This window comes from Bubalus bubalis, chromosome 14 (assembly GCF_019923935.1).
Source record: "Bubalus bubalis isolate 160015118507 breed Murrah chromosome 14, NDDB_SH_1, whole genome shotgun sequence".
In the NCBI taxonomy this organism is placed as follows: Eukaryota; Metazoa; Chordata; class Mammalia; order Artiodactyla; family Bovidae; genus Bubalus; species Bubalus bubalis.
In genome coordinates, this window is record NC_059170.1 from 62,185,006 (window position 1) to 62,204,429 (window position 19,424).

General features: G+C 35.6%; 1 protein-coding gene across 5 annotated transcripts in view; it reads right to left on the bottom strand.

The window, feature by feature from the left end:
- The window catches only part of PLXDC2 (plexin domain containing 2), a 427,345-nt gene that overhangs the window by 84,010 nt on the left and 323,911 nt on the right, over positions 1 to 19,424 (bottom strand). For all 5 annotated transcript variants that reach the window (XM_025264436.3, XM_025264435.3, XM_044928172.2 and 2 more), the window contains exons 8-9: positions 13,262 to 13,357; positions 12,980 to 13,061 (exon numbers count right to left, since the gene is read on the bottom strand). In XM_025264436.3, the coding sequence (XP_025120221.3) occupies positions 12,980 to 13,061; positions 13,262 to 13,357 (178 nt within the window). The remainder of the gene's footprint in view (positions 1 to 12,979; positions 13,062 to 13,261; positions 13,358 to 19,424) is intronic.

Sequence of the window (19,424 nt, forward strand, 5' to 3'; positions counted from 1 at the left end):
GAGACTTGGGTGTTATCCCTTGGTTGGGAAGATCCCCTAGAGGAGGGCAAGGCAATCCACTGCAGTATTCTTGCCTGGACAATCCCCATGGGCACAGGAACCTGGTTGGCTGCAGTCCAAGGGGTGGCAAGGAGTCAGACACGACTGAGTGACTAAGCATAGCACAGTCTTTGTTCAACCAACAGATCACTTTTATCCTGAAATATCTTTGTTTTTCCCTAATAAAGTGTTACCAGCTTGGTCAGATTGCCTTACAGTCATATAGAAAGATACCTCTCTGGAAGAACACTATTTAGATGTTTGTAGAGCTAAAGAAATAACAGCATTGTTACATGCATCATATCTCTGACTCAACATAAACTAAACTATATCTCTGACTCAATATAAACTAAAGAGTTTATAAATAAACTCTTTAGCATTTATAAAATTTCATAAAAGTCTTAAGTAGTATGTTCATATCAAGAAGTATAAAATAATCATATTTCAGCTTTTCTCAGAGAAAGATTTTCAGTTCAGTTCAGTCACTCAGTCATGTCCAGCTCTTTGCAACACCATGAACTGCAGCATGCCAGGCCTCTCTGTCCATCACCAACTCCTGGAGTTTACCCAAACTCATGTCCATCAGGTCAGTGATGCCATCCAACCATCTCATCCTCTGTTGTCCCCTTCTCCTTCTGCTCTCAATCTTTCCCAGCATCAGGGTCTTTTCAAATGAGTCAGCTTTTTGCATCAGGTGGCCAAAGTATTGGAGTTTCAGCTTCAACATCAGTCCTTCCAGTGAACACCCAGGACTGATCTCCTTTAGGATGGACTTGTTGGGTCTCCTTGCAGTCCAAGGGACTCTCAAGAGTCTTCTCAACACCACAGCTCAAAAGCATCAATTCTTCTGCACTCAGCTTTCTTTATAGTCCAACTCTCACATCCATACATGACTACTGGAAAAACCATAGCCTTAACTAGACAAACTTTTGTTGACAAAGTAATGAGTCTGCTTTCTAATATGCTGTCTAGGTTGGTCATAACTTTCATTCCAAAGAGTAAGCGTCTTTTAATTTCATGAGACAGATTTTAGCAGTAAGCAAAAATTCAGAAACTATCCAATGATACTTTTATCATTTTCTTATGTAAGTGTTGAAAGAGCCGACTTGAATATGAATATATTGTATTTTGAACATTTTTCTACATCTTGACATAAGATTTCCAGCAAAACAAATACTTAAACCAACAGACTATTTTTACTAAATGTTCTCTTCTTACCACAATATGTCTTTTCATTATAAGACTGTTAATATAAGGTTCACCTAATACTCAATAGTCATTTCTATTTTTTTTAACATGGAAGCCAACCTTGAACTTTGGTTTTTACTTTTAAATGTTGGTTTCCTTGTCCTTTAAGGATCTTTTTTCCTCATAATAATTTAGAACCTACTGTTTTTAAATTGAAAAATTCAATTTCAGTCTTGGACAATTAAATTTTAACTATTTCCAGGGGAATTCATTATTGCATTAGTACAAACCAGCTAAGGGAATGGAATATGTAATTTAGCACTAGAATGATCCCTTTTTAGCTACTCCATATATGTTTGTTAGATTGCATTTGTTGAAGTTCAGTTTTCTAAATTATAACCAAATAAAATGCAGCCACCACAGTTGGCTAACACATAAGCAAAACTTGAAAATCACTTGGATAATCTTGAAAAAGCAAGTATAAACAGATGTGATGCTAAATAATTCTACAGATTTTATCTCTAGTTTGCCAAATGGTGCTCAGATGGAATGCAAACACAGCATCATTCACTGACTGGAAAATCAAAGACAACTTTAAAGATGCCTTGATATTTCAGGTGGGACTTCGTTACCAGGAGACTTGGCTCAAGCACCTGTTGCTTTAGATTTTGGAAAAAAGAAAGCTGGTTTCCAATCTGTATTCACAGTTACCCATCCAGAGAGACTGGCAGATGGCCAGTGGCAAAAAGGAGGCAGAGACCAAAATGCAAAATATATGATAGATGAAAGACAGAGAGCTTTAGATTATAGATAGATAAAATACATAGTTCAGTACATTTCTTTTTTAAAGAATTAAATGCATTTTATATCCAAAAGGCTAATAAATCCAATGCATCTCTTCTGGAGAAATAAATATTGGCCATACATTCAGCATTAATAATTTTCTGTTCCTGAAAGGCTCTTTAACTTTAGAATCTTCTGAAAGAGTATCCAAATTTTAGTACACTTTAACATATATTTCCTTTCTTTTAATATTTATTGATTGATTTGGTGTAGGTAATATGTACATATGTAAGTTCAAACTCTATAAAAGGGAATGTGATGAAATGATATTCTCTTTTTATGTCAATTTCCAATTCATGGCAGTTTTCCCAAAGGTGAACTCTGTTACTAGTATCTCATGTACCTTTTCAAAAGTACTCTCTATATCAGAATACACTGACATCACACCTCATTATACTCTTAGAATTAATTCACACACAAAAATCTGTACACTATTCAAGCCGACCTTGGAATGCTTAGAAGGAAATAAAAATAGACTCTAAATCTGTATTCTTAGAAGACAACTTTGTTTGTGCTATATTTCAAGATAACCTAATTAAGAGATGTACTAAGATTCTTTATTTAAATTTGAAGGATTATAAAGGGACTTACACTAAAATGATTTCAAAATTCAATTCACTGCTTATAAGCCCTGTATGTCAAAAACAATTATCTTGGATGTATAGTATTTCTAGAAGTATCTTTGCTGTTTCAGAGCAGTGAATTTCTACTTTGGAAGCAGTAATTTAAAATTTAATTTAAAAATTCAGAAATCAAACATGTTCCAACAATTCTAACTAGCCAACAATGTTCCAAAATAATCTTATTTATTTATTATATATGCTGCTGCTGCTGCTAAGTCACTTCAGTCGTGTCCAACTCTGTGCAACCCCATAGACGGCGGCCCACCAGGCTCCCCCGTCCCTGGGATTCTCCAGGCAAGAACACTGGAGTGGGTTGCCATTTCCTTCTCCAATGCATGAAAGTGAAAAGTGAAAACGAAGTCGCTCATATACTATACTTGGCCAAAATTTTCTTGTTTTCTATTATTATGATCCATTTTGTTAACTCTTGATAGATTTTAACAACAAATATTTTTGCCTTCAGAACTTTTTTTCCATAGTATTTCTCTATTCCAAATTAAGAACAAGTGTTTCCACACTGCAGGTTTACAGGATTCTCAGCCTACATGTGAAAGAGCAGCATTCCCACTGTACCAGTCTCCCATTACCCCAGGATCCCCTGAGGAGGGCTGTTAGAAAGTTAAATCCTTGGGCTTCACTCTGGACTTACTGAATATGAATCCCCTGGAGGGTTTCAGAGATACTTGCATTTTAACAAGCTTTGGTAGCAATTCTCATCTTTTTTTAATTGGAAGATAATTGCTTTACAATGTTGTGTTGGTTTCTGCTATACAACAATGTGAATCAGTCATAAGTATATATATGTCCCCTCCCTGTTGAACCGCTCTTCCATCTCCCACCCCATCCCACCCCTCTGGCTTCTCACAGAGCACTGGGTTGAGTTCCCTGTGTTATACAGCAACTTCCCACTAGTTGTCTACCCTACATATGGTAATATGTATGTTTCAATGCTTTATTAGCAGTTCTTCACTGTACTTGTGTGTGAGAACTACTGAGCTTACAGTCATTCAGATGCAAAGAACATAAGAAGCAAACATATCTAGATGACATATTGATTTCACATTTAGCATATGCAGTCAAAGAGCTTTATTCATTTGTCCAAGGTTAGTCAGTTAACTCTTGGCTGTGGCTCTAGATGTTCAGACATCCAGTCTGAATTTACTTCAGACAACAAAACATGGCTTCCTCCCTAGTTTCAATTTTGGGAATTTTGATTCCTTTTGAATAATTCAGGAATGCTTCCTCCATTTAGGGCTCCTCTTGAAGTTTGGCTGGTTAGTACTCCCTGACACAGAAAGTCCAATACACTTAATAAGTATACACTAAAGAGAAAGAATTTCATTTAGTTTAGATTTGTGCTACTGTGGTCACCAGTTTCTGATTTATGGGCAATTTATCCACTGTTGCTGAGTGTATATAATTAAAGCCTAATGTTTCCTTGATGCCTTCAATTAGAAGTGACAGCAATTGTTTTCTTCTTGTCTATCAGGAAGAACCATTAGAACTGGACATGGAACAACAGACTCGTTCCAAATAGGGAAAGGAGTACATCAAGGCTGTATATTGTCACCCTGCTTATTTAACTTATATGCAGAGTACTTCATGAGAAATACTGGACTGGATGAAACACAAGCTGGAATCAAGATTGCCAGGAGAAATATCAATAACTTCAGGTATGCAGATGATACCACCGTTATGGCAGAAAATGAAGATCTAAAGAGCCTCTTGATGAAAGTGAAAGAGGAGAGTGAAAAAGTTGTCTTAAAACTCAACATTCAGAAAACTAAGATTATGGCATCTGGTCCCATCACTTCATGGCAAAATGCTGCGGAAACAGTGGAAACAGTGACAGACTTTATTTTGGGGGGCTCCAAAATCACTACAGGTGGTGACTGCAGCCATGAAATTAAAAGACGCTTACTCCTTGGAAGGAAAGTTATGACCAACCTAGACAGCATATTAAAAAGCAGAGACATTACTTTGCTGACAAAGGTCCGTCTAGTCAAAGCTATGATTTTTCCAGTAGTCATGTATGGGTGTGAGAGTTGGACTATAAAGAAAGCTGAGTGCTGAAGAATTCATGCTTTTGAACTGTGGTGTTGAAGAAGACTCTTGAGAGTCCCTTGGACTGCAAGGAGATCAAACAAGTCCATCCTAAAGGAAATCAGTCCTGAATATTCATTGGAAGGACTGATGCTGAAGCTGAAACTCCAATACTTTGGCCACTTGATGCGAAGAACTGATCATTTGAAAAGACCCTGATACTGGGAAAGATTGAAGGAGGAGAGAGGGATGACAGAGGATGAGGTGGTTGGATGGCATCACCGACTCAATGGACATGAGTTTGAGTAAACTCCAGGAGTTGGTGATGGACAGGGAGGCCTGGCGTGCTGCAGTCCATGGGGTCGCAAAGAGTCAGACACGACTGAGCTACTGAACTGAACTGATCATAAGTAGGCAAAGTGACAAAACATTCCAATTAATTTTTTATCAATGAAATAATTTTTTTGTATCTGACATAAGTACATAAGTAAGGAGATACCTTCTATCAAAGAAAAAGTCGATTTTGCTATAGTTATGAATAACTTTCATATTTTGTATCTACATCTGACATGCAATTTATATAGTGAAAAGAATAACATTTTTGGCAATCAAAATATTACTAATCAGTAATTCTTTCAAGCAGATAGAAAAGATTTCAACTTGAAAGTCGGTATATTGGAACACACATCAATAAAATTTATTTAAAAAATTAAAAACTCAGTGAGTTCTAAATCTCCATCTGAAACTAGGTACATTTTCAAACAGAACTTTATTCTACCCCAATCCACTGATATAAGTCTAATTATAATTAATTTTGGATCAGGGCTTCTAGATTTCTTAATGGCTTCTATTTGATTATTAGGTCTGGACTTCACACCTTATCATGTAAGTTAATAGGTGTCCTTATGTGAAAAAAAATCATATAAATGAATAATTTACAAGTAGCTTCCAATGTGAATTTATTAGACCATAATGTCAAAAGTGTTACAGACTAGAGCTTTGTCCAAGATATAAAAGGTGCATTTAAACAGGTAAAATTACACTCAATCTACTGACCTATTTTAATTTTACAAATTTCAGACTTGACCATAATTTCAGAGTATATGGCTTGTCACTCAAGAATCATAGGTTCCTGATCCTCTCCTTCAATCTTAAAACCTTGGATTAAATTAAGCCTTACTATTAAAATCAGACCAACTTTATATGGCTTTGTATGGCCTTCTAGGGCTTCCATTGTGGCTCAGCTGGTTAAGAATCCGTCTACAATGTAGAATACCTAGGTTCGATCCCTGGGTTGGGAAGATCCCCTGGAGAAGGAAAAGGCTACCCACTCTGGTATTCTGGCCTGGAGAATTCCATGGACTCTATAATCCATGGGGTCACAAAGAGTTGGACACGATTGAGTGACTTTCATTCATTCATTCATTCATTCATGGCCCTCTAAGGATTATAGTGGAGTTGCATGTTACTTCAGGGCTACATATTGAGGGGGGTAAGTAAGTAAAAATCATACTCAGTCAAAATATGCTTGGAATTCCCTTAGTTACAGCCCTCTCAGGAGCCTGACATTCTGTTCTTCCTTCAATATCAGAATGGGCTATGGAGTGTGAGGTTCTTGGTGATGAAGTTGTTGGCTTGCTTCTTTGAACCATATGATAATGAAAAATACCCACCGTGCCTTTAAACACTAGAGTCCCACTCAATGCAGCAAAGGTGCCTGCATTAAGGGGTACAAAGGACTAAGATCAAAGGACAAAGATATATTCAAGTCACCCTGGTGCTATTTTTCAGAAGCATAAGATTACTGATTGGTGAAAGGTGAGATCAGCTGCACAATTTAAATTTGTTCTCTCTAACTCCCTTTTTTCTCCCACATGTAGGCAATTTAATTTCTGTAAGCTCAATGAAAATATGAGAAGAATTCTCTTTTAAAAAATTAGATGTGCTTTTATTTGTTGTTGCTGTTGTTGTTTAGTCTCTCAGCCATATCTAGCTCTTTTGGGACTTCATGGTCTATAGCCCAGGAGGCTCAGGTGTCCATGGGATTTCCCAGGCAAGAATACTGCAGTGGGTTGCATTTCCTACTCCAGCAGATGTGCGTTTATATCCTTAATTAATTTAGGTTGATAATATATTTCCTATTGTTAATGAATTACTGGCCAATATTTCTGACTTTATGTATTTTCAAAATTTTTGAAATGTATTACATGTGATTCTTCCTATTTCTCTTTTTGTTACTGCAAGGAAACTCAATTCATTTAGTGGAAAATAACAGGCAGTGCAAGAAGATGCTCAGGGAGATGCAGTAGAAATAATAGGTAAAAAAATAAATAGAGAAGAGTTATTCAGAAACATCTCTCCCTCATCTCATATTTTTTCTTAAGTAAATATGTTATAGTATTCTTCTGTAGATCCATTAGGAGAGGTTTGCCTATTTTATTTATTCTTTTGATGGGTGGAATCATAGAATATATTTATTACCAAGTTTTTACCAGTACCAGTCATGACTTTGACTGGAACTAAGTAATTATAAAGTGGAAAATTCTTTTAAAATGAGGCACCAAGAGACTAACTCCTCAGTGTTCAGAGTGCTTAATGATAAATGTTGACATTTTATGCTGGGCATCCCCATAATTCTTTCTATAGCCACGTGGTTGACACTGACAAAGCCAATGGGGAGAAATGGCCAAAGTGGGCAATTACAATTCCCAGTAAAGTGGAAATTTCTGGCCTCAATTATCTCACAGTCCAGTCCAGCCTGTATGTATTAGACTCCTTTATTAGGTCCAGTGCTGTGTTGGGTGCTGTAGGAGACATGAAAATGAGTAAGATTAAGATTGCATTTCTACCTTTTAAAGAATTTATGTTCTTTTATGCCCCCTTTGTTGGTTCCTCCTTTATTCATCAACTTCATGTGGCAAAATTCAAATCACAGGAAAGAGTATATAATGAAAAGCAATACTCATTCTCCTCCTGTCCCTGTTCATTATCATTTCCCTGGAGACAAATACATTTATCAGTCTTTTAGATATTTTCTCTGAGATATTCTCTGTCTAAACAAACATACATGCATACAAATACTTTAAATAATTTTATGTAATGGAAAATCAGCATCATACCTCATTATGCCAAGCCATAGGCTGGTTCCTGGGATGTCTTCTATTTTCAATTTATGTTCTCTACACAGCTGATCTCATTCAGTCCACTGAATTTAAATGCTATCTATATGAAAATAGCTCTCCAATCTGAGCTTCTAGCCATAACCTTTTCCTGGAATTTTTGGCTCATATATCCCTACCCACCCAGTATTTCTACCTGGAAGTCTGACAGGCACCTTAAACTTAAAATCTTTATTTATTGAAGACTTTACCCCAACCAAACTCTATATTTCTCCCTACCCTAGCCTCTATCTTGTATACCATCTTGCCTATCTCAAAAAGTGAACACCAGCATCCATCAAACTGGTTAAACAAAAATTTAGGAAGTATCCTGGATTCATATCCTTTTCTTTGCCTTCATTTCTAATCCATTACAAAGTAATTTGTCTCCCTTTGAAATGCTCTTTCCCTTCACTTTGGTGTAGCTGGTTCCCAGCTGTTTTCTTGTTGCTGTTCAGTCACTAAACTGTGTCCGACTCTTTGTGACTCCATGGTCTGCAGCCCACCAGGCTCCTCTGTCCTTCACTATTTACTGGAGTTTGCTCGAATTCATGCCCATTGAGTCTGTGATCTGTCTAACCATCTCATCCTCTGCCGTGTCCTCCTCCTCCTGCCCTCAATCTTTCTCAGTTGTTTAGAGTTAAGTTTAACTGTCCCTTTTCCCAAGAAGCCTTACCTAGCCACTCAGTCCAGAACAAGGACCAGCTCTCTAAACTTGACAGACCACTCATCATCAACTGACTTTTTAATTTAATTATCAATTCATTCATTTTCTAGCTTAAGACACTACACTCTAAGCTCCATGAGAACTTTGCCTTGATTGATGCATCACTAGTTTTCTAACTACCTCAGTGCTTAGACTAACAGTTGCTCTTTAGATCAATGTAGAAAGCAGTCAATACATTTTTAAGTAAATGAATGAGTAAATGAGTACTTTAAGAGCTAAAATATACTGGCTTTGTCAAAATGTTTGTAACATCCATAACAGCATATGGAAAAATTATAACGAACTTTTTGACCAACCCAATATTTTCAGTTAAAAACTAAACATTTGGAAGGTGATGGCTGATGAAACCAAGGTCTCTTCACAAAGACAATGGTTACTTAGCATGAAACCAACATGTACACTCCTGTTATTCTTATCAGTTTTGCTATATTTTATCTTCTGATATCCTATTCATTTCTTTTGGCCTAGCACTCACCACTAGTAACTTTATTTCCTGCACATCTCTTTGCTTAAACTCCATCTTGCTTACTAAATATGTAAGCTCTATGAGAGAAGTAATTTTCTCTCATTTACTATTGACTTCCCAATCTAGGATAGTAACTTAAACATGAGATACTAAAATTTTTTTTGTTGAATAAGTGAAGATAAAAGGTATGGGTGAAAGTGGTTGATTCAGGTCCTCTCAGCTTTCAGTGAAGAAATAAAAACAATCTTATCTAGAAAAAATGACCACCTATCCCAAGAAAATTTTTTCAGTGGACCATACTGAATGGCTTACAGCATCTTAGTTGCCAGACCAGAGATTGAACCCAGGCCCAAGGCAGAGAAAGCATTGAGTTTTAACCACTGGGCAATTCCTTTGAGAAAACATTTTTGATCATCAATCTCATTAAATGTTCCTATAACTGAAATTCCTTTAGACCTTGGATAAGCCATTATAAACATTTTGCCTTGGTTTTGGTTTGTTGAAAAATGGGAGTTAAAGGAAATAAACAAACCAAATAAAATTATCTTTTTAGAGGAAGGCCAACTTGAGAATTCAGTAATTGCCACCAACTGATTATCATTCAGGGATAAGAAAGTACAAAGGGAAAGGTAAGAAGCATGGAAGAAAAGAGTCTGAGAGGCAATTTTCATGCTCCTTAGGATAAGATGTTTCTTGTTTTATTGAATTTGTTAACAAAAGCTCTAAAGTCTAGGGAAATGCTACTGGGCAGCAAAAGTGAAGTTTTGATGCTCAAAGGCCTAAGGAGAAATTAATAAAATGCAGTAGGGAAATTAAGTTGAACAAAAGTGCAATGAGCCATAGTTAAACCAATTAATTAAGCAGGTCTTGATATGTATATAACTGAGTTGCTGATGAATTAAAAATAAATCCAAGATTTTAAGCAAATGGTAACATGCAGAAAACTTGAAGTTTTCTTTAATACTCTTCTTTGACAAATTCCTTCTTCATTCATATGCATAATCACCTTTCTTTTTCCATTAATCTTAAAAAACCCCTATGCTTTCAGTAATATATAAAAGTCATGCTTTGCTTGACTCTCTTCTGCATTCTTTTCATGTCAACTTCAAAACCATGTAATTTTCTTGCACCCTCAATTACAGAAATATTCATTTCCCATAGTATGTCAGCTGTTTATCAGGAAGTGGTTAAGATTAAGTAGCTTAGTACACCTGTGGCCTGGTCTGTGTGAGGCAGAAGAGGTGAGACATCAAAATGGCAGGCCGGAGCCAACGCAACACTGTAAAGCAATTATCCTTCAATCAGCAAACAAACAAACAAAAAAATCCCCAGAAGCCCAGAAGTCACACAGATTGAGTTTCAATTCCAAACTCATCACTGAAGAGCTCTGAGATCATACACAAGTGACTTAGCTCCTGGAAGCCTCAGTTTCCTCAACTATAAAAATGTTGTATGAATTAAATATCTTTGGAAATTCCTCGGAATGATATATGTCAGAGAAACTTCTCAATAAAATGGAAGCATTAACAGTATAAAGAAGTTTGTCGCTTGTGGATGTGTTTTGATGGTCAAAATTGCTTGCCTGGAACCCTAAACATATATTTCCATCAAAAATGTTTTTAAAAAATAATGAAATGGTTAGTGGAAGGTAGATTTCTAGACTAGTGTCCCAAACCTTCATTTATAATATTATTATTTCAGTTGAGAATTGTCCTAATAGTTCTCTAGGTGAGGTGGCTAGTTCATCCTGGTTTTCTGTTAATGTTCCTGGTTTCAGCACTGAATATCCCTCATCCTGTGAGATGTTTCATTCCCAGACAAACTGACTCAAGATTCCGTCATTTGGAACCTAACCATCAGTCATTCACTCATTCATGTTTCTGCAGGAGCAGGTACATCCTTAGGCTGTGGAGATATGGAGACAATTTACTTTTAATAAACTCAGAGCCTAGCAGATGAGACCAATAAGAGACAAACGTCCATAAGCCCCGAGCAAGATGCTAAACATAGAGGTTGGTGCAGAATGCCAGGAACCACAGGCTTCCCGGGTGGCTCAATGGTGAGAAATCCTCCTGCCAATGCAGAAAACTCAGGAGATAAAGGTTTGATCCTTGGGTTGGGAAGCTCCCCTTGGAGAAGGAAATGTCAACCCACTCCAGTATTCTTGCCTGGGAAATCTCATGGACAGAGGAGTCTGGGGGGGTGGCTACAGTCCATGGGATTGCAAAGAGTAGGACAGGATTGAACAACTGAGTACAGATGTACCCATGCCAGGAACCATAGCATTTGGGCACCTCACACAGACTCAGATGAAGGAAAGTTGGTGAACACTAAACTGGAACTTGAATTAAGTTTCCATCCCAAATCAAAACCTTCTACTTCATTCTTCTGGGCATTTTTCATGTTTTAGTTCAGTATTACTTAAATATACATATTAAAATGCCATATCTTTAGATTCATTTTGGTCATCATCTAAATGGATTTTGACTAACTTCTGATCTGCATGTAATTTGTATGCATTGTCAGCAATATCTGAATCTAAAGGATTATAAATCCTTAATTTTATAGTAGTTCTTCCCACTCTGGAGAGACAGCCAAGAATCTACTTTTAAGAACATGAATAGCCTGTTGATTTTGCATTATTAGCCATTCATTGCACAAAGGAAATTGTTGGAACAACATGTTACATTGAAAATAAAGCAACAGTTACAGTAAACACTACTACTCTCTCTATGATACTATAGTGGTTGTCCTAAAGTCAACAAGTTACACATGTTTCCAAAAGCTTGTTATCAAGGAATTGGAATTCTATTCTTTAAGCTTCAGTAACTTCTAAAGTCTTCCTGAACATGCCTCTATCATCACAGCAAAGGCTGCAGTAAGATGATAAGACACCGGCTTCTTATAAAACAGAAAGCTCTGGTGGAACATGTAGGAACCTGAAGACTCAGTTCTCCTCCTGGAGCAAGAAGCAGATTTTTCACGAACTCTGAAGGTGAGAGGGGACTTATTCTCAGACACACTGGAAGTTCCATGGTGGGCAGTGAAGTGAAAGTCACTCAGTCGTGTCTGACTCTTGCGGCCTCATAGACTGTAGCCCGCCTGACTCCTCTTCCTCTGTCCATGGAATTTTCCGGGCAAGAATACTGCAGTGGGTTGATCTATATGACCCACTGCTGCTTTTCCAGCACTTGGGACATAACTGATGCACAAAATGGTTGAGTATATAAAACACATTTTAATGTCTTCACTCTGTATTTCCAACAAATGATCATCCAGTCTCTGAAAAACCCTCCAGACTGAAAAATCCTCTTTGCATTCATGAAAATTGGTAAACCTCTTTGACACCAGCAAGTGATGCAGCTTAAGTTTTGAAGTCAGTTAGTTACAACCCAGGCCCAAACCACACATTCTATTTATGTGGTACAGATCAGTTAATGTCATCACATTCCTCAGCCTCCGACTAAACCTCTAATCCTGGTTGGTAACCTCTGAGATATTTACAGGAATTTGCTAAGACTGTTCATGTGATTAAGCATAAAACATCCTTGTTACTGTGAAGATATATCATATCATGATTTCTGAAGACTATGAACCAATAGCATCAATTTATAGATTCATCCATCACCATCATCTATCTTAAGCCCCATCGTGATTAGAAGTAGGTCAGATGATTATCGTATGGACTACAAAGATTCCTAGTCATTTTGAGCAAACATAGAAAAATATGACAATTCCCTCATCTGAGCATTTTGGTGTATTTTTTTTTTAACACGTGTATATTTGTTCATGTATACCCAGTCAACACACCTTACACATTCAAAACTCAATGGAAGAGTACAAGCAACAAGTCTTCACAAAGTTTTTAAATGTTTGCATTATTCTCTTTTACCTTTGAAGTTTGCTACACCAACTGCAGTTGAAGCCAATCTGAGAGGATACACAGGGGCCGCAACCATTGAACTGGAGACATGCTAGGGAACAGGAGAGAATGGATGCATCAAGACTAATTGGCAGCGTGAAGAGGAGAGGAAAAAAAAGGTAACGCCACTAAAATTGAAATCACCCAAGCATCCCCATATATATGCAGGATCCAGAGACCCATGCATACATAGACCAGATTTCAAACTTGCAAATTGTTTTCCCACCCAGTTTTGTTTCCATGTTAACTTACTAGGCAGTGGGGTCATCTCCACAGCTGAAATATTGGTGATTTTTGACATCTGTAGTTCCACTCGGTGGTATTCATAAATTGTTCTTCTTCGAACATCTGGAAAAACAAAAAATAGAAAAAAAATCCCCTTTCAACATTTTTTCATTTATAAAAAAACTGCACTTTAATAGTGAATGTAGAGTTACATGCTTTTCACCTGATGGGCCTTTAAAATAAAAAATTTAAATAATCAAAGCCTGTAAAAAGATTGAATATCAAAATCTGAAACTCAGTGCCCATGTACCAGAAGTCTTTTCATCAGGAAATTGAAAATGTTGATTAGGGTTTCAGATTTCTCACTTATTTAACAGGGTTCAAATCCATTTTCAAACCCAGTGTATACTTCATATAATTTCTTGATAGATTTACACATTTTGAAAGAACTTGACATATGAAATCAAGAAGGTAAGATAATCCCACTTCTCTGAAGCTAAAGTGAGTCCTTTAGGAATGGGTAGCAATCAAAATTTTTTCATAGCATAAATACACCTGGTTTAGCTAGAATAAGAGTCTGTTTTAAAGGTTTAGGGTAAGTTTCTTTAATAAAATTGAAGACACAACTTAAATCATTAAATCAATATTGCTATTTATTAAATGTACAGTGTCATATCCAATGAAGGTTAATAATTAACACTTATATTGCATGTAGGAATTTATAACAATTCATCAGCAAATCCAGCCATGTTCCTGAAGAATAGGTTAGATGAAAACTTTGAGAAGAACTTTAATAAGTAAAAATCAGATAAATACAAGCAAGTGTATTTTATACCAAAACAAGACACTGATGATATGTATTCAAAATCTACTTTAAAAAAAGACCTGAGCCTTATACTTATTAGCTTGCCTGACTTTGGTAAGTATAAATAGAAATGTAATATTATGAGCATTTTACCTAGCTCTTGGAATGGTTACAATAACAGGAATGCATTTCTTGATACTATGATATCTATCAGGAATTATTTGACAAGCTATAAATTATATTTATGTAAAGTTTAAAAATAAAATTAAAATAAATAAATAAATATTCTCCTCACACCCCTCCCCCCCCCAAAAAAAAGAGAGTGAAAGTACAAGGAAAATGTCTTTGCAAAACACTTTCTAATAAAGGACTTGTGTTCCAAATATGCAAAAAAAAAAAAAAAACATTGATTTTAGGAAGTCATATGTCATAGTGTTAATAAAAAAATTCATGCATTTGAACAGTCTGGTTCAAATCCGTGTTGCTACTAGGTATGTCATGACCTTGGGCTCTTGTTATCCTTTCTGTCCTTCTGTGATAGGACAGAATATACTGTGATATAATAGTACCTATATCACAGAGTTGTTTTGAGGATTAAGATGAGATAGTAAATGAAAGTTGCTTAGAATAATCCCTTTCACAAAGTAGGTGTTCAGAAAATGTCAGACATAATTTTTGTCTAATTTCAATATGGCAACCATAGATCATACTGCATGTAATGATCTAATTCCTATAGATTTAGGCCCTGAAATTAGGCTTCTAGGATTTTGTCTCCCATTTTATATTAGGGAAGGTTAAATTTTGATTGAAGTCAACAGACCCAACAATGATGCCCTCTAGGACATGAAGCAGGAGTGTGGTAACTCAGAAGACAGAAAGCTGTCCGTTAGTAACCACGATCAGGAAATGTAGATATCCACACATCTGGGAGGGAAGTCAAATATTTACTCACAACCTACACATACTTCCTTTTCTCTCCACGCATATTCTTTCACTCACTTCTGATTATTCTCCATGAAGTTCTACAGCAGAAGAGGAAGGGGAGGGAGTAGCCCAAAATGAACTCTGTGGGGATTGGGGATGCATCTAGAGCCCTTCACTGAATACACCTTCAGGTTTCTCAGATTAGGAAAAACTGCTTAGAAATCCAATTCACATCTTTTTGGCATAAACAAAAGATGCACATATAATTTTCAAGTGAAATTTTATCCAACATTAGTGAAAATGCTAATTTCATGGTATTTAGTAAGGTGTCTTGATGTACATGAATCATGTCTTCTCTCTCTCTTTTTAACTTTTAAGGCATATGAAACCATCACTCAGCTTCTGCCTAAATGGTATACATTCCTATATACTGGTTTCCTATACATTTTGCTAAACAATTTAGCTCTCAGAAATAATAAATAACATGGACTTGCCCTATAGGATCACTGTGATGGGGTTTTATGAGCCTTCTTCATCCTAAAATTTGCATAGTATCTATCATATTAGTAGGTGCTTAAAATACTAGTTTTCTTTTAATTTCATACTGTACTTTGAAAAGCTCAAACAATGGGCGTGACAGTGAAGCCTCTGGGAGTTTATTATTGATGAAGCAGATGGGGTAAGGGGAAGGAGTGACCTTTTTTGCCATGCTAGTTCTATCACCTGCTCAGACACCTCCAACAATTGGGAGGAGATGACTTTAACAAAACCAAAATCAATAAGAATGAGTTTTGTTTGATGACCTGCCAATTAATGACAGCTTCCAAATGGTCATTTCTGTTGTATTTCAGACATCTCCCTGTCAAAAACAAGTAATTAGGAATGTATTTACTGGTAGCTCCTGCCAATGCTAGAAACTTTCATTTGATTCCAGAAATGTATTTCACTCATGTGTCTTCTTAGGAAGCTAGCCAAAATAATGGTGAACCAAACATTCTGTCTTGTTGTGATGCAGCTTCAATCATTTTATTACATCTTTACAAAACCAAGATCAACTATAATACCCATGAAGGGCTTTAAATTTTTTTAAATGAAATGAAATAAATCTCTCAGCAGCTAACACATAGAGAATAAAATTCAATAATCGAAATCTTAAGGCAATATGATTCAAAGCATAACCATCGAATTACACTTTTTTAGAAATTTTAAACAATATCAGCGGGAGGGACTGAGTGATCATATGGAAGCACCAGGAATTCTCTCCAATCAATATCCATTCTAGCTCAAATGGAAACAGTTTAATGAGTACCCTGTGGCATGATTATCAATGATCTAGTTTATTTGTCTGCTTGAAAACTAACATTCACAGAGAGAATGTATGAGTTATTTCCTAAATTTCCTAAATTGTCTGATTCTTACATTTATATAAATATTTTAATATCTTGTCTGAATTGTCAAGTAAATGATTAGCTAACACGTCCTTATCTATGTGTTGCAATGCTTAATGACTGGTCCCTAATGATTATTTCTTATTTTCTTTTCTAGTCCCAACTGAGCCTAGCACACAGCACCATTTAGTGAGAGTACTCTTTAATGCAAATAGCATGTGTTGCAAAACTGAATGACAAGTTCATTCCCAGCATTAAGACTCAGGAAAAAAAGGGACTCTTGAGTAAAAAAGTGCACTATTACAGAAGTCATAAGCTTCCCACACAAAAATCCAATGCATGAAAAGAATTAGCCAGTTGGAGCTGTGAAATAAAGCATCTACAATAGAAGATACTTCTGCCTCAAACATTTACAAATATTTATTTATTCTTATTTATTTAGCTGCACTAGGTCTTAGCTGTGGCATGTGAATACTTAAGTTGCAGCATATGGATCTAGTTCCCTGACCAGAGATCGAACTCAGACCCCTGGCACTGGGAGCACCGAGTCCTAGTCACTGGACCACCAGGGAAATCCCTGCCTCAAATGGTTTAAAATTCTCTCTATAGTTCTAATTCTATTAAACAATAATATAAGTTAGCTCTGGACAAGGCAACATAAAATTTAGGTGACCATGAGGTGCTAATCTGAACCTCTCAGATTTTCCTCTCCTTATTCTTTTGTGTTCATAAAAATTCTAAAAAAAATTTGAATTATGTCAAAATTAATCAGTGATTTCTAATATCTAAAAAATTCTTATTTTTTGCTTCTTTTGAAAAATCAAGATCAATCAAATAGGGTATGTGAGAACCATATGTATTAAAGCAATAAAATACCACTTTGCATAATGCTTTCTATCTTTGAAGAGTTTTATGAGCGGTGACTTGATGGGGAAAAATGTCATGATTTCTATTTCTGCTTCCTTTTGTTGAGCCTGGAGTGAGCTAGTATGTACTTAACAATGGAGTACCTAATGAAGCTGTGCAGTAAAGAGAAGCAATTTTATCTTCTGTAAAAATGAATAATTTTGAAGTGTTTTTCATTTTGAGGAGAGACAAGGTAAGATGACACAATTTACTGAAGGGTTTGTAGATCGATCCATCATTAAATGAATGAAAAAAGTCCTGATAACTTTGAAAATAATAGATGAGGTTCAGTTCTTCTGAAAAAGCTTTAATTGCAGTGTATAAAAATTAAGGAAAAATATTGTCAACATGTTCTTTCATTTTAGTTACTAAGTAATTATAATAGATGTGTCCTACTACCAAGTCCAAAATTATACACATCTTTTTATGGGCAAAATTAGTTAAAGCAGAATGCTTAAATTTGAAAATGTATCACTGAATCATTTCTAAAATCCTAAAGCCTTTCAAAAGGCAAAGAAGAAGTAAAAAGTAGGTTAATATAAATATTATACTTGAAATTTAATATTTATTTCAACATGTATATATGGTTCATTGTCACTCTATTCAATATGGTAACCATGAGTCATACATAACTCTTACAATTGAAATTAATTTAATCCAATTAAAAATTCAATTCCCCAGTCACATTTCAAGTGCATGGTAGTCACGTATGGCTAGTAAGTCCATACTGGACAATTCAGGTTTAAAACATTTCAACAGCACAGAAAGTTCTATTGAACAGTATTGGTCTATGCTACTATTTTTTTTTCTTTTTTTTAGAATTAAAGCTTAAGGTATTTTGTATAATAAAAGTGCATCTCTGTTTCTGTTTAAGTTACATTTTTTTTAGTCTGTGCACATAATTTTGATCAAGTTCTTTGAAAAATTGCTGCCTATTCTGTAATTTCATAAGGAAACCATGTATGGTAAACTAATTACAATGTTCATTAAAGAGTTCCCTAAATCTCTAAGTATTTTTAAAATATATTTGCTTCCCAAATTATTTTTGAAAATGCTGTTTCTTATTAAGCTGTGAATAATAATAACCAACAAAGTGAAGGCACAAACAGTGTCTGTATATTTAAAATAGTAGATGCCGATGAGAAAGGGACTGGTGTTAAGAAAGAGCCAGTTAATGTATGTTGATGGGAAGAAAAAAGTGGAGTATTCTAAGGGATTGAGAAATTGTCATTATTTTAACTTGTAGTAGAACAATTTCAAGTTAGGTCAGCTGCTTTCCAGATTAGTTTCTAGTACAGGAATTCTACATGCAGTTGTAATTTTGACGTTACTGAAATGACATGGCTTTGAATTTCCAAATAAGCCAACCATGGAGACACGAGTGGATTTTCAGCATTTCTTGCTGGAAATGTTATGCTCATTAAGCTCAGAAGGTGAAGGAAAAGGTGAGGGATATTGGGGAAAGTCAGCACTCTGGAGACTGACTGAAATTCAAAATGTTAAACGGGAGGAGAGAAACAAACAAGTATGAACGGTATCAGTGAGCACTGTTCATTTATCCAAGACCTCTACGTACTGTGTAAAAGAATCTGGAGGGACATAAGCTGAGACTGAGAAACAATTATTCAGTAGAGCTACTTAGCAAGAACGTATGGCAATTATACATGATCTATGAATAGATGACAATGTTAGAACTTTCTGATAATCACAAGAATATTAGAGCAACAATGAAATACCATGTTCTGCATATCAAATCTGTGAAGTTTAAAAAAATGATAATACTGTCTGAGAGCATTTGGGGAAAAAGGGTATGTAATATGATGCTGCCAGGGGAGTAAATTGTTACAGCCTTTATAGAAAACAATTTGTCAATGTACATAAAAATCCATTAACATTTAAGGGTTGCATATTCACTTTTTATGAATTAGATATGTGTAAACATTTAAAAAGAGGATGTTCAGTACTGTTGTTTTACTGATAATTAACATGAAAAGCAACCTACATGACAAACCAGTACAGAAACAAATTATATAAATTATGAAACAAAGGAATTTGTTGCAGCTATTGATGACCACATTTAGACAGGTATTTAGCAGTGTAGAAAAAAAAATGTTGTATATAAGAAAAACAGGCGCTAAACATATTTAGAGGATAATACCAATTTTCT